The 12,826-nt window shown below is 38.4% G+C and overlaps 1 protein-coding gene across 1 annotated transcript in view; it reads left to right on the forward strand.

Annotated features, from left to right (window-relative positions):
• Arms (Ankyrin repeat-rich membrane spanning) overlaps positions 1 to 12,826 on the forward strand; it is a 680,132-nt gene that overhangs the window by 232,795 nt on the left and 434,511 nt on the right. Inside the window, exon 10 of the mRNA XM_090381558.1 lies at positions 12,721 to 12,819. Within this exon, the coding sequence (XP_090237684.1) occupies positions 12,721 to 12,819 (99 nt within the window). The remainder of the gene's footprint in view (positions 1 to 12,720; positions 12,820 to 12,826) is intronic.

Below are 12,826 nucleotides of genomic sequence, written 5' to 3' on the forward strand. Positions count from 1 at the left end.
TATAATTTCCAATTTCTGATTTATCTCCTTTCTTATGCAGCAAAACTATTTATTTATTTCGTATGTTGTGATCAATACACGAAGGAACCAGTTTTTTCTTGCTTCCTTCGTGTATCGTGGCCGGGATATCCAACCAACTGGTTGGTTCGGCACCATCGTGATATCCAGCCTGAGGCAGGAATCGAATCCGTGACCTTTGGGTTGCCAGGCAAGCACTTTATCTACCTGGCTAGCACAGTCAGCAGCAAAACTATGATTGAATTATTCCACTCCTTAGGTGCCACACCTTTTCTAATGTATTTTTTGATGAGTCTTGCCAGTTTTTGTGTCATGTCTCTTCCTCCCAATTTTAACAACTCTACAGTAACTTCATCTTCCCCCGGAGCTTTCTGATTCTTTATTTTCTTCAATGCATGTTCTACCTCATCAGGAAGGATATCAGGTATGTTGTATGTGTTACTAATTTGCGATAGATATTGGTCCTGAACAGGCTGCAGAAGCTGAAACTTGTTATGTTCCAGTCTGTTTTTTTTTTTCCTCTTTGGTTATCTCAAAGACCTTTGTATTATTTACTCGAGTCAGTTTTTTCCTTTCTTTTCTTACATCTATATCAAGTGTGCATCTTACCATTCTGTGATCACTTCTAACATTTACCTTGTTCAGGACAGTAACATCATTCACGATATATCTTCTGTTAGTGAGGATGAAGTCGATTTCATTAGTTGTTAATCCATTTGGGCTCTTCCATGTGCACTTTCTGTTCACACTTTTCTTGAAAAAAGTATTCATTACTGACATTCCTCTAGATTCTGCAAATCCCACAAATCTTTCACCAATTCCAAAATTTCCTATAGTTTCCCCTTTCTGCACTGTTTTGTCCTTTTCCAACCTTAAATCCCCCATAATGATAGTGTAGTGAGTTTTCTGTTCATCTAGAAGACTCAATTTTAGCATTAGCATTAGCATTTTAGCATTAGCAGAGGCATATGATGCAAGAAAGCAAGCTTATTCAGCATCAGCCAAAAAAAAAAAAAAAAAAAAACCCACTCCCATTTCACCCCTCCGTTCGTTCGAAATACCTGTCCAGTTGAGCTTTAAATTTGTTTAGGCTATCAACTTCAACAAGTGATGGAAGTCGGTTCCACCAACCAACCACCCGCTGGCCAAAGGCAAATTTCCGCACATCTATCCGACATCCGTCCTTCCTCAATTTGAATTTATGCCCTCTCAGGTGATTATTCTGAGAAAGATGAAGAATCCCATTGGCATTGAGCATGCTCAAACCATTCAAAGCCTTATACACCTCTATCAGATCACCTCGCCGGTGCCTAGTCTCCAAACTCTGTAATTTGCAAAACTTAAGCCTTTCTTCGTAAGAGCAACCCTTTGTTCCATTTACTAATCTTGTTGCCCTTCTCTGTACCCGTTCCAGCAGCTCTACATCCTTCTTGAAATGAGGCCTCCAGACCTGTATACAGTACTCAAGATGTGGCCTAACCATTGCCTTATACAAGGGAATAATCACCTCCTTATCCCTGCTAGAAAAATTCCTGTATATCATTGACAAGACACCATGAGCTACTCTTGCAGCTCGTCTGCACTGCTCAGAGAACTTCATATCTGCCTGCACAATTACCCCCAGGTCCTTTTCATTCTCCACCACTGTCAGTGTAGTACCGCAGAGTTGATACGTTGCTCTGCGGTTACTGTTTCCCATATGCAGCACTTTATCATTTGTCGAGGTTAAACCTCATTTGCCACCTCTCAGCCCATCTGTTCAACCTTTCCAGATCCTGTTGCAGCAGCATAGCGTCAGTATTGTCCTTAACAACCCTGCCAACCTTTGTATCAACCTCTGCAAACTTGGACATTAAACTTGATATCCCATCATCAATATCATTCATAAACACCGAACACAACAACGGACCCAACACTGAACCTTGAGGAACTCCACTAATAACATTAGTCCACGTTGAGCAGTGTCCATTGATTACCACTCTCTGTCTTCTGCCACTCAACCATCCCCTTATCCATAGCAGCAATTTGCCTCCAATGCCACACTGCTCCAATTTGTGCAGCAGTCTTCCATGTGCAACAGTATCAAAAGCCTTTCTAAGATCCAAATATATAATATCAAAGTTATTCCCTGCATCCAGTTCTTTTGTGACTACATCATAGTATCCAATCAAATTGGTCAGGCAAGACCTGCCCTTAACAAAACCATGCTGCGTCTGAGCTATAACTGAATTCTTGTCTAGATGATCCTGCAGTGCTTCTTTAACCAGTGCCTCCATTAATTTACCTGGAACAGAAGTTAAACTAACAGGTCTATAATTACTTGTGTCAGCCTTTGATCCTCCTTTGTGAATTGGGGTTACATTTGCACATCTCCAGTCTATGGGTACCTCCCCTGAGTCCAAAGAAGCTCTCATAATTATGGCTAGGGGTTTGCATACTTCCTTTGCTACCTCCTTTAATATAACTGGATAGATCCCATCCGCCCCAGGTGCCTTTTTTATGTTTATCCTCAACAATCTCTCCTCCACTTTCCTCTCAGTTATTACAAAATCATCCAGCTCACTGCCAGTGTTTACTTTACCTACATCATTCTCCTTCCTGAATAACTCCTCATGCGTGAATGTAGATGCAAAATACTCGTTTAGATTGTTAGCCACCTGAGCAGGATCCTCAACTGTTGAACCATCAATATCCAGTGGACCAATCTGATTCATCCCTTTCCTTTTCGAGTTCAATTATGTAAAGAACTCTTTTCTGTTTTTCTTTGCATCCTTTGCCAAGGATTTTTCATAGTCTGCCTTTGCCTGCCTAATCTCCTTTGTGACTTGGTTACAGACCAACTTATATCTATCATAGGCTTCCATGTCACCCATTAATTTGTATGTATCCCATGCATTTTTCTTCTCTGCCACATGTCTCATTAGTTCATCTGACAACCATTTAAGCCTAAACCTTGAACAATATTTCTTAGTTGGTATGTAAAGCCTGGTAGCCTCCAAGATTAGTTCCTTGAATGCTTCCCATTTTGAGTTTGCTGTTGGTAACATCATCAGTTGGTCCCACCGTATAGAATTTAAATACTGTCTCAGACCATCATAGTCGCCTTTACGAAAACAAAAACCCTTCCCTTTACCTCTGATGGTAGTTACCTCCTTGAGTAAATCCCACTTCAACACACTGTGATCACTGCCACCTAGTGGTTCATTTATCTGCAGGTTCTTAATGCATGAAGAATCACTACTGATAATCAGATCAAGAGTATTGCTCCCTCTTGTTGCCTCACTAACATGCTGATGTAGAAAACAATCATCCAATAAATCCACAAAAGCCTTGCTAGTGTGCGAGTGACCAAACCACAAATTCCAGTCAATATCTGGGAAATTAAAGTCCCCCATTATAAGACTCTCTGATTTACTGGCCCACTCTATTTCCTTGTACAATATCTTATTATACTCATCAGAGTCATTAGGCCTATAGCACACTCCTACTCTCAATTTTGATTTCCCTATGCTTATGTCACACCAAACTGACTCGACACTGCCCTGTCCATCGATGTCGACTGGCTTCACTTCCTTGGACTTTATGTGTTTCTTAATTAATAGCATAACCCCTCCTCCCCTCCTGTCCTGTCTATCCTTTCTATACACATTGTATTCCCCAAATTCCAGTTCCGCATTACTTATATCTGTGTGACACCACGTCTCTGATATCCCAACAATATCTGCCTTTGATGTTTTGAGCAATACCTCAAATTCATCAAATTTATTTACCAAACTCCTAGCATTGGTGTACACGCAGGTATACATGCACCTGTTTCTATTCTTAGCTACCCTAACACAACCCATGTGTTTACTTGTACCGCAATGACTACCAGCAGTCTCTGAAATATCCTGCATCTTGTTTTTCAGACTTCTGCTCATTTCAATAGAAGCAGTGCAAGAATCACTTCCACCTCTGCCACTGGCTACTGTTAATCTATTAGTCCTTGTATCCCCCCCCAACTAGCAGTTTTCCGACCCACCTAACACTGCCTCGACAGCATCAGCAAAAATTCTTGCACCCTTTCTATTTAAGTGTATCCCATCCCTGTAGAAGCAATCTCTCCTGTTAACAAGTACAGTCCAGGCTGAAAAAAATTCTACCCCTTGAGCCTTGCACAATCCCTCCAGGGCCGAATTGATCGACAAGGCTCTCATCATATACTCCCTCCTATCGTGTCTGGGCAGAATTGCAGACACTTTCAAGTTCAACCCTAATTCACGGCTTTTTTTCAACAGTGACCTGTACTTGCTAAGTAATTCCGCCGGTCTCCTACTCTTAATATCATTAGTGCCAACGTGTACAACTATATCACCTTTTGTGCCCTTAAAAGATGATATCCGCTCTACAACCTCAAACGTTGTAGAGACGTCAACGTCAAACGTGATATCCGCTCTACAACGTTTTGGTGTACATTTCTTCAACCTCTTCATCATCATGGCTCGATGTTGGTGTATAAATCATTATAACCTTTAGCTTATACCTCTAAACTTGCTAATCTCGTTAACATACGTCAAAAATTCACCGAAATACTGATTCTTTAATTGTTTACTGACTTTTGGATCACCCTGTATATTAAAAAGTCGAAAACTACTATGTTAGGTATTTCTTTTGGCCTAGGGGTGCCGTGAACCGAGAAAGTTTGGGAACCTCTGGTCTTATGTAATAAAGGAAGTAGTGTTCTCATATATCATCTTTTAAGTCTCATATATCATCTTTTAAGGCCACAAAAGGTGATATAGTTGGTGATATAAAAGTCGTGAATTAGGGTTGAATTTGACGGTGTCTGCAATTCTGCCCAGACACGATAGGAGGGAGTATATGATGAGAGCCTTGTAGATCAATTCGGCCCTGGAAAGATTGTGCAAGGCTCAAGGGGTAGAATTTTTTTTTCAGCCTGGTCTGTACTTGTTAACAGGAGAGACTGCTTCTGTAGGGTGGGATACACTTAAATAGGAAGGGTGCAAGAATATTTGCTGTTGCTATCGAGGCAGTGTTAAGTATGTCGGAAAACTGCTAGCTTGGGGGGGTGGGATACAAGGACTAACAGATTAAAAGTAGCCACTGGCAGAGGTGAAAGTGATTCTTCCACTGCTTCTATTGGAATGAGCAGAAGCCTGGAAAACAAGAGGCAGGATATTTCAGAGACTGCTGGGAGTCATTGCAGTACAAGTAAACACATGGGTTGTGTTAAGGTAGCTAAGAATAGGAACAGGTGCATGTATACGTGCATGTACACCAATGCTAGGAATTTGGTAAATAAATTTGATGAATTTGTGGTATTGCTCAAAGCATCAAAGGCGATTATTGTTGGGATATCAGAGATGTGGTGTCACACAGATATAAGGAATGCAGAACTGGAATTTGGGGAGTACAACGTCTACAGAAAGGATAGACAGGATAGGAATGGAGGAGAGGTTCTCACTGGACAGTGCAGTGTTGAGTCAGTTTGGTGTGACATAAGCATTGGGAGATCAAAATTGAGAGTTGGAGTGTGCTATAGGCCTAATGAATCTGATGAGTATAATAAGAAACTGTACAGGGAAATAGAGTGGGCAGTAAATCAGAGAGTCTTATAATGGGGGATTTTAATTTCCCAGATATCGACTTGAATTTGCGGTTTGGTCATTCACACACTAGCAAGGCTTTTGTGGATTTATTGGATGATTGTTTTCTACATCAGCATGTTTGGGAGTCAACTAGAGGAAGTAATACTCTTGATTTTATTATCAGTAGTGATTCTTCATGCATTAAGAATCTACAGATAAAGGAACCACTAGGTGGCAGTGATCACAGTGTGCTAAAGTGAGATTTACTCAAAGAGGAAACTACCATCAGGGGTAAAGAGAAGGGTTATTGCTTTCGTAAAGGTGACTATGATGGTCTGAGATAGTATTTAAATTCTATACAGCGGGACCAACTGATGATGTTACCAACAGGAAATTCAAAATGGGAAGCATTCAAAGAACTTATCTTGGAAGCTGCTATATTTACATACCAACTAAGAAATATAGTTCAAGGTTTAGGCCTAAATGGATGTCAGATGAACTAATGAGACATATGGCAGAGAAGAAAAATGCATGGGATACATAAAAATTAAAATGTGACACAGAACCCTATGATAGATATAAGTTGATCTGTAACCAAGTTACAAAGGAGGTTAGGCAGGCGAAGGCAGATTATGAGAAATCTTTGACTAGGGATGCAAAGAAAAACAGCAGAGTTCTTTACTTCTGTAAACTCTAGAAGGAAGGGGATGAATCAGATTGGTCCACTTGATATCGATGCTTCAACTGTTGAACATCCTGCTCTGGTAGCTAACAAACTAAATGAATATTTTACATCGACATTCACACATGAGGAGTTATTCAGCAAGGGGAATGCCAGAAGTGTAATCAACTCTGGTAGTAAGCTAGATAATCTTGTAATAACTCAGAGTAAAGTGGAGGAGAAATTGTTGAAGATAAACACAAGAAAGGCACCTGGGGTGGATGAGATCTATCCAGTTATATTAAAGCAAGTAAGCAAACCCTTAGCCATAATTATGAGAGCTTCTTTGGACTCAGGGGAGGTACCCATAGAATGGAGATGTGCAAATGTGACCCCAATTCACAAAGGAGTATCAAAGGCTGACACAAGTAATTATAGACCTGTTAGTTTAACTTCTGTTCCAGGAAAATTAATGGAGGCACTCATTTAAGAAGCACTGCAGGATCATCTAGACAAGGCTTCAGTTATAGCTCGGCCACAGCATGGTTTTATTAAGGGGAAGTCTTGCCTGACCAATTTCATTGGATACTATGACGCAGTCTCAAAAGAACTGGATGCAGAGAATAACTTTGATATTATATACTTGGATTTTAGAAAGGCTTTTGATACTGTTTCACATGGCAGAAGACTTCTGCACAAATTGGTGCAGTGTGGCATTGGAGGCAAATTGCTGCTATGGATAAAGAGGTGGTTGAGGGGGGAAAGACAGAGAATGGTAATCAATGGACACTGCTCATCGTGGATTAATGCTATTAGTTGGGTCCCTCAAGGGTTCAGTTTTGGGTCCATTATTGTTTTCTGTATTTATAAATAATATTGATGATGGTAAATCAAGGTTAATGTCCAAGTTTGCAGACAATACAAAGGTTGACAGGGTTGCTAAGGACACTACTGATGCTATGCTGCTGCAACAGGATCTGGAAAGGTCGAACAGATGGGCTGAGTGGTGGCAAATGAAGTTTAACATTGACAAATGTAAAGGGAAACAGCAACCTCAGAGCAACTCTGTGGTATTAGACTGACAGTGATAGAGAATGAAAAGGACCTGGGGGTAATTGTGCAGGCAGATATGAAGTTCTCTGAGCAGTGCAGATGGGCTGCAAGAGTAGCTCATGGTGTCTTGTCAATGATATACAGGAATTTTTCTAGCAGGGATAAGGAGGTGATTATTCCATTGTATAAGGCATTGGTCAGGCCACACCTTGAGTACTATATACAAGTCTGGAGGCCTCATTTCAAGTATAGCTGCTGGAATGAGTACAGAGAAGGGCAACAAGGTTAGTGAATAAAACAAAGGGTTGCTCTTACGAAGAAAGGCTTAAGTTTTGCAAATTACAGTGTCTGGAGACTAGGCACCGGCGAGGTGATCTGATAGAGGTGTATAAAGCCTTGAATGGTTTGAGCATGCTCAATGCCAATGGGATTCTTTCTCTTGCTCAGAATAATCACCTGAGAGGGCATAAAGACAGATCTAGGATAGATGTGCGGATATTGGCCTTTAGCAGGGTAGTTGGTTGGTGGAACAGACTTCCATCCCTTGTTGTGTAAGTTGATAGCCTAAATCAATTTATGGCTCAGCTGGACAGGTATTTCGAACGAATGGAGGGGTGAAGGGAAGGTTTTTTTTTTTTTTTTTTTTTTGGCTGATGCTGCATAAGCTTGTTTTCTTGCATCATATGCCTCTACTAATGCTAATATTTTCTTCAAAATCATAATGTATGGAATGTCTATGCCTTGGTTTTTTCCAGTGCCCGAAACATTGCCTTATGCTGTATGGAGTCAAATGCATTTTCATGATCCACAAATGCCAGGCATAATAGTATCTTCAATTCATTTGCTTTCTGCATTAGCTATAATATTATGTGAAGGTCATTCATAGTTGAGAGTCCTGTTTCATTCTCTACCACTGTATCAGTCGTAGAGAATGAAAAGGACCTGGGGATAATTGTGCAGGTAGATATAAAGTTTTCTGAGCAGTGCAGACAGTCTGCAAGAGTAGCTCATGGTAGGGCTTACAATACCGAGATTCTGGGATCTCGAATACCAGGATCCCGGTCATTTTTTTTCTGGTATTGATACAAAAATAGCGGTTTTTCAGTACTGATTTAAAAAAAAAATTATCTATTATTTATTCACATAAAAGTTATAAAATCGACCGCAGTAAATCATTAATACTGCTGAATTTGAATGAGGGATTGTTATACACAATACAAATGCAACGGAATCCTGAAAACATCATGAAACTGTAAGTCATAAATCTTACAAATATATTTCTCTTAGTAAGTATGGTGTGTGTGTGTGGAAGTAAAGCACTTAAGGAATAACGAAAACATCATTACGGAAATATTTCCATTAGTGGCAGTAGACCTGGTAGGACAGTTAAGGAATATGGTGAACAATAGTATGTCAAGTGCGGAAGGGTTAAAATTAAAAGTTTAATCTTTCTATTACACCTCTACTAGAGGATGCAACAAGCAACATTTAGTGCATTTTGGGAAAGGGTGTCGGTATGGAGCAGTTCAAAGGTATTGTGAACAGGTGATCTAGAGGTAAAAGATGAAAGGGTTTTGTTGTGTGGGAAAAATTTTCTGTTTTTCCTGTTTTTCCCACAAAAGGAAGAAGAGTGAGTTTAAAGAATAACACTGTGATTGGGTCAGGTTTAAATTAGATAGGGGGAAGATACGTAAATGAATGCAAATCCCTCTGGGTTTGCACGCATTTACGTATCTTCTTTATATGCACTACTTTTATATGTACTACTATTATGTATCTTCTTTTATATGTACTATGTACTACTTTTTTATATGCAAGTTTATGTGCAAACTCCTATGGGGTTTGCACATAAACTTGCATATAAAAAAGTAGTACAAAGGGTGATTGCAACTTGCAATCAATTCAATAAATAAATAAATGAGAAGGAAATAAATAAGGTGCTCACACCAAAAGAGGGGTTTGTGGTTGTTGTTCGGAGGGGTTGCAGACTTCCAGTAGTTCTGGGTCCAGTTCTGGAAGTGTCCAGCTATATTGTGAAGGGTTCCGCCGGGCATGTTCCTGTGCTAGAAGTTAATCTGAAAGTTGAATAACAAGCCAGTCAGATAGTGCCCTGGCTTCTACTACTGCTATGGTAATTTCCTTCAGTATTAACAGAGAACTGTTCTCGGAATCCTGAAATAAGACAGTATACTGGAAGAGCTATACAGCAGAGATCAACTAAGAAAAGAGAGAGACATCACTGCACCCCATGGAAGGAACCCGCACAAAGGAATCCCACCGTGAAAGAGAAGGAAGGTAAGTCCTCTGAACTGTGTTGTTTTGGAAATGGTACTTAAATAAAATGAGAGATTATTTTAGAGTAAGACTTGAAGTCGAAGAACACGAGAAATAAGGAAATGTTTAGTTTTGAGTTGGTTTATTGGTTGAAGTTGTAAAGAAAATTGATAATGTTAAATTAAGAGAGAGAGATTACATGGAATTGTTAGCATTAAGTCAGCGACTTATGGATTTCTGTTGTGAAGGGAATTGATATTGGTGATTAAGAGAAATATGAGGAAGTGATTAAGATTGAATTAGTTTAGTGTTTGAAGCTGTAGAGAGAGGAGTTGAGATTGTTAATTGAGAGAAATTTTATGGAAATGATAGCATGTATTAACAGATTAAATTTAAAAAATGAATAGATTAGATGTAAATGAACACCAGTTATGTATTGTAAGTAGATTTGTATGATAAATGACTTTTGTTTTATAATTGTGTCATTGCTCTTGAGAAACTGACAGCTCACATATAATATATGATATATAATATCGTATATATATAGTATGGCAAATGCGGAAGGGTTAAAATTAAAAGTTTAATCTTTCTATTACACCTCTACTAGAGGATGCTACAAGCAACATTTAGTGCATATTGGGAAAGGGTGTCAGTATGGAGCAGTTCAATGGTGGGGGGGGGGGATATCCCTCAGCTCCTGGAAATTCTCATTTTTTAATGCAGTGTGGGGCTTAGTTCTTGAGGGGAGATGCTGTACGAAAATCATAACAATGGCCACTGACGGCAATACTAAGGTACAGTGAAATAAATATTAATAAACCCCCCCCTCCCACAACTTAAGATTTGGTTTCCTCAGAAAGCTTAAACGTCAGTCCCTTTCTTTCGTTAATACGGATATAGTGCCATAAAAAGTCAAAAAGGAAATATTTTTTATTTTTGATAAAAAGGAAATAAGATTTTTTGAAGATGAGGGAATAAGAGGGGGTTAAACTGTAACTTGTCTACGACTATCTCAGTACAAAGCACCAACCTTAATTCATAAATTAAGGAGGTGATTACCTCTTTTTATAAGGCAATGGTCAGGCCACACCTTGAGTACTATATACAGGTCTGGAGGCCTCATTTCAAGAAGGCTGTAGAGCTGTTGAATCCAAAAGGAGTTTTCTGCTGCTAATTAAATATGTACCAAAATTAGATCCAGTTTAAACCATAACACTATTGACTTTCTTAAGAACTCTCTTTATTCCGACAGGTAGTGTGAATGCTTATTTTTATGTTTTTAGAATAACTGTATGTTAATTCTTTTTGCTAGAATATTTATTATTGTAATAAAAGTTTGATTTAAAATGTGAATTCAAGCTATTACTTGTTTTTTTCCTTATTTTATTGCACCTAATTGTCATCAAAATTTATTGACAAATGTTTTTTTTTGGAATACCGGTATCCCGGTTTCATAAATTAAAAAATACCAGTATTAAGATTTTAACCGGTATTGTGAGCCCTAGCTCATGGTGTATTGTCAATGAATGATATGCAGGAATTTTTCTAGCAGAGATAAGGAGGTGATTACCTCTTTTTATAAGGCAATGGTCAGGCCACACCTTGAGTACTATATACAGGTCTGGAGGCCTCATTTCAAGAAGGCTGTAGAGCTGTTGGAACGAGTACAGAGAAGGGCAACAAGATTAGTGAATTGAACATAGGGTTGCTCTTATGAAGAAAGTCTTAAGTTTTGCAAATTACAGTGTTTGGAGACCAGGCACTTGCAAGGTGACCTGATTGAGGTGCATAAAGCCTTGAATGGTTTGAGTATACTTGATGCTGATGGGATTCTTCCTCTCGCTCAGAATAATCGACTGAGAGTGCATAAATTCAAATTGAGGAAAGACAGTTGTAGGACAGATGTGCGGAAGTTTGTGGTTGATTGTTAACAAACTTCCATCTGTCGTTGTAGACATTGATAACTTAAATAGATTCAAGGCAGAACTAGACAGACATTTGGGAGTGGATGGGTGAAATGAGAAGGGTGTCCTTTTTTTTTTTTTTTTGCTGATGCTGTATAAGCTTGCTTTCTTGCCTCATGTGCCTTTACTAATGCAAATTTATTGTTTCAAATAATTAATATGCAAATTCTCATAAATCAGAATAACTGTCCAAATCATAGGTATTCTGACAATAAGAATTTGAAATTTATAATTTGAAAGTTTTTGATACAGTAAATGCATTTTATTTATTTTATATAATGTAGCTCTCTATTTTAATGTCACCTGGCACTAACTAGCCTATATGCATTAACCATTTTATCTTAGAAAAGAAATAAACATTTCTTTATTAAAAATTTGACTTAATTGAAAATTAATTTTAGAATACTCCATGATGTTAACATAATCTGTCTACTAAATTCATGAAGACATATTTTGATTACAGTTGTAAGGAATATGCATGTATCAGTTTGTTTTTAAGAATTTAAAAAATTGGCTTCAGAAGAATTTCAGTACTTCTGGTCCTTTTGTTTTTTTGCAAACATTTATTGGGTATATGTCAAACATCAGGTATAATTCATACGTGTCTTAGATGTTCCGGGTTATTCACACCTGCTCTCTCTCTCTCTCTCTCTCTCTCTCTCTCTCTCTCTCTCTCTCTCTCTCTCTCTCTCTCTCTCTCTCTCTCTCTCTCTCTCTCTCTGTGTGTGTGTGTGTCAAAAGGCTGATATGAGTTAGTCCATTTGTTGTCTTTGTAATCACTCATGAAGTGGTAAAAATACACCACGAAGCATTAAATTCCAATCTTCATCTAATTTATAAATGGAAATAAACTGTCTAATGTAGACAGTTTTATTCCTCTTTTGACAAGTTTTACTTACAGTAAGCATTCAAGGTCTTTAATTGTTACTTGAGTGTAAACATTTAAAGACCTTTAACAGGATATCTGTGTTATGTGCCAAGCCCCTTTAATGCATAATAATAAAAAAAACAGAACTGCAACAGTTTTTACTACTTAAATATCAACCTTATTATACTTTGAAAAATTTTTTTGAACCAAACTGTAGTATACAGTTAAATGGAATATGTTAAGTTGTAATGAAAGCAAAACTAAAATTTTTCTTTTTGGGTTTTTGCTATTCAGGATGGGGATACACCTCTCATGAAGGCTACTAGAAGCAGAAATATAGAAAATGTCCAGATGTTGGTGGATAAGAAGGCAAAGGTTTCTGCAACAGATAAGGTGTTTT

Source organism: Mastigoproctus giganteus, chromosome 9 (genome assembly GCF_048544385.1).
Source record: "Mastigoproctus giganteus isolate SK-2022 chromosome 9, ASM4854438v1, whole genome shotgun sequence".
Taxonomy (NCBI): Eukaryota; Metazoa; Arthropoda; class Arachnida; order Uropygi; family Thelyphonidae; genus Mastigoproctus; species Mastigoproctus giganteus.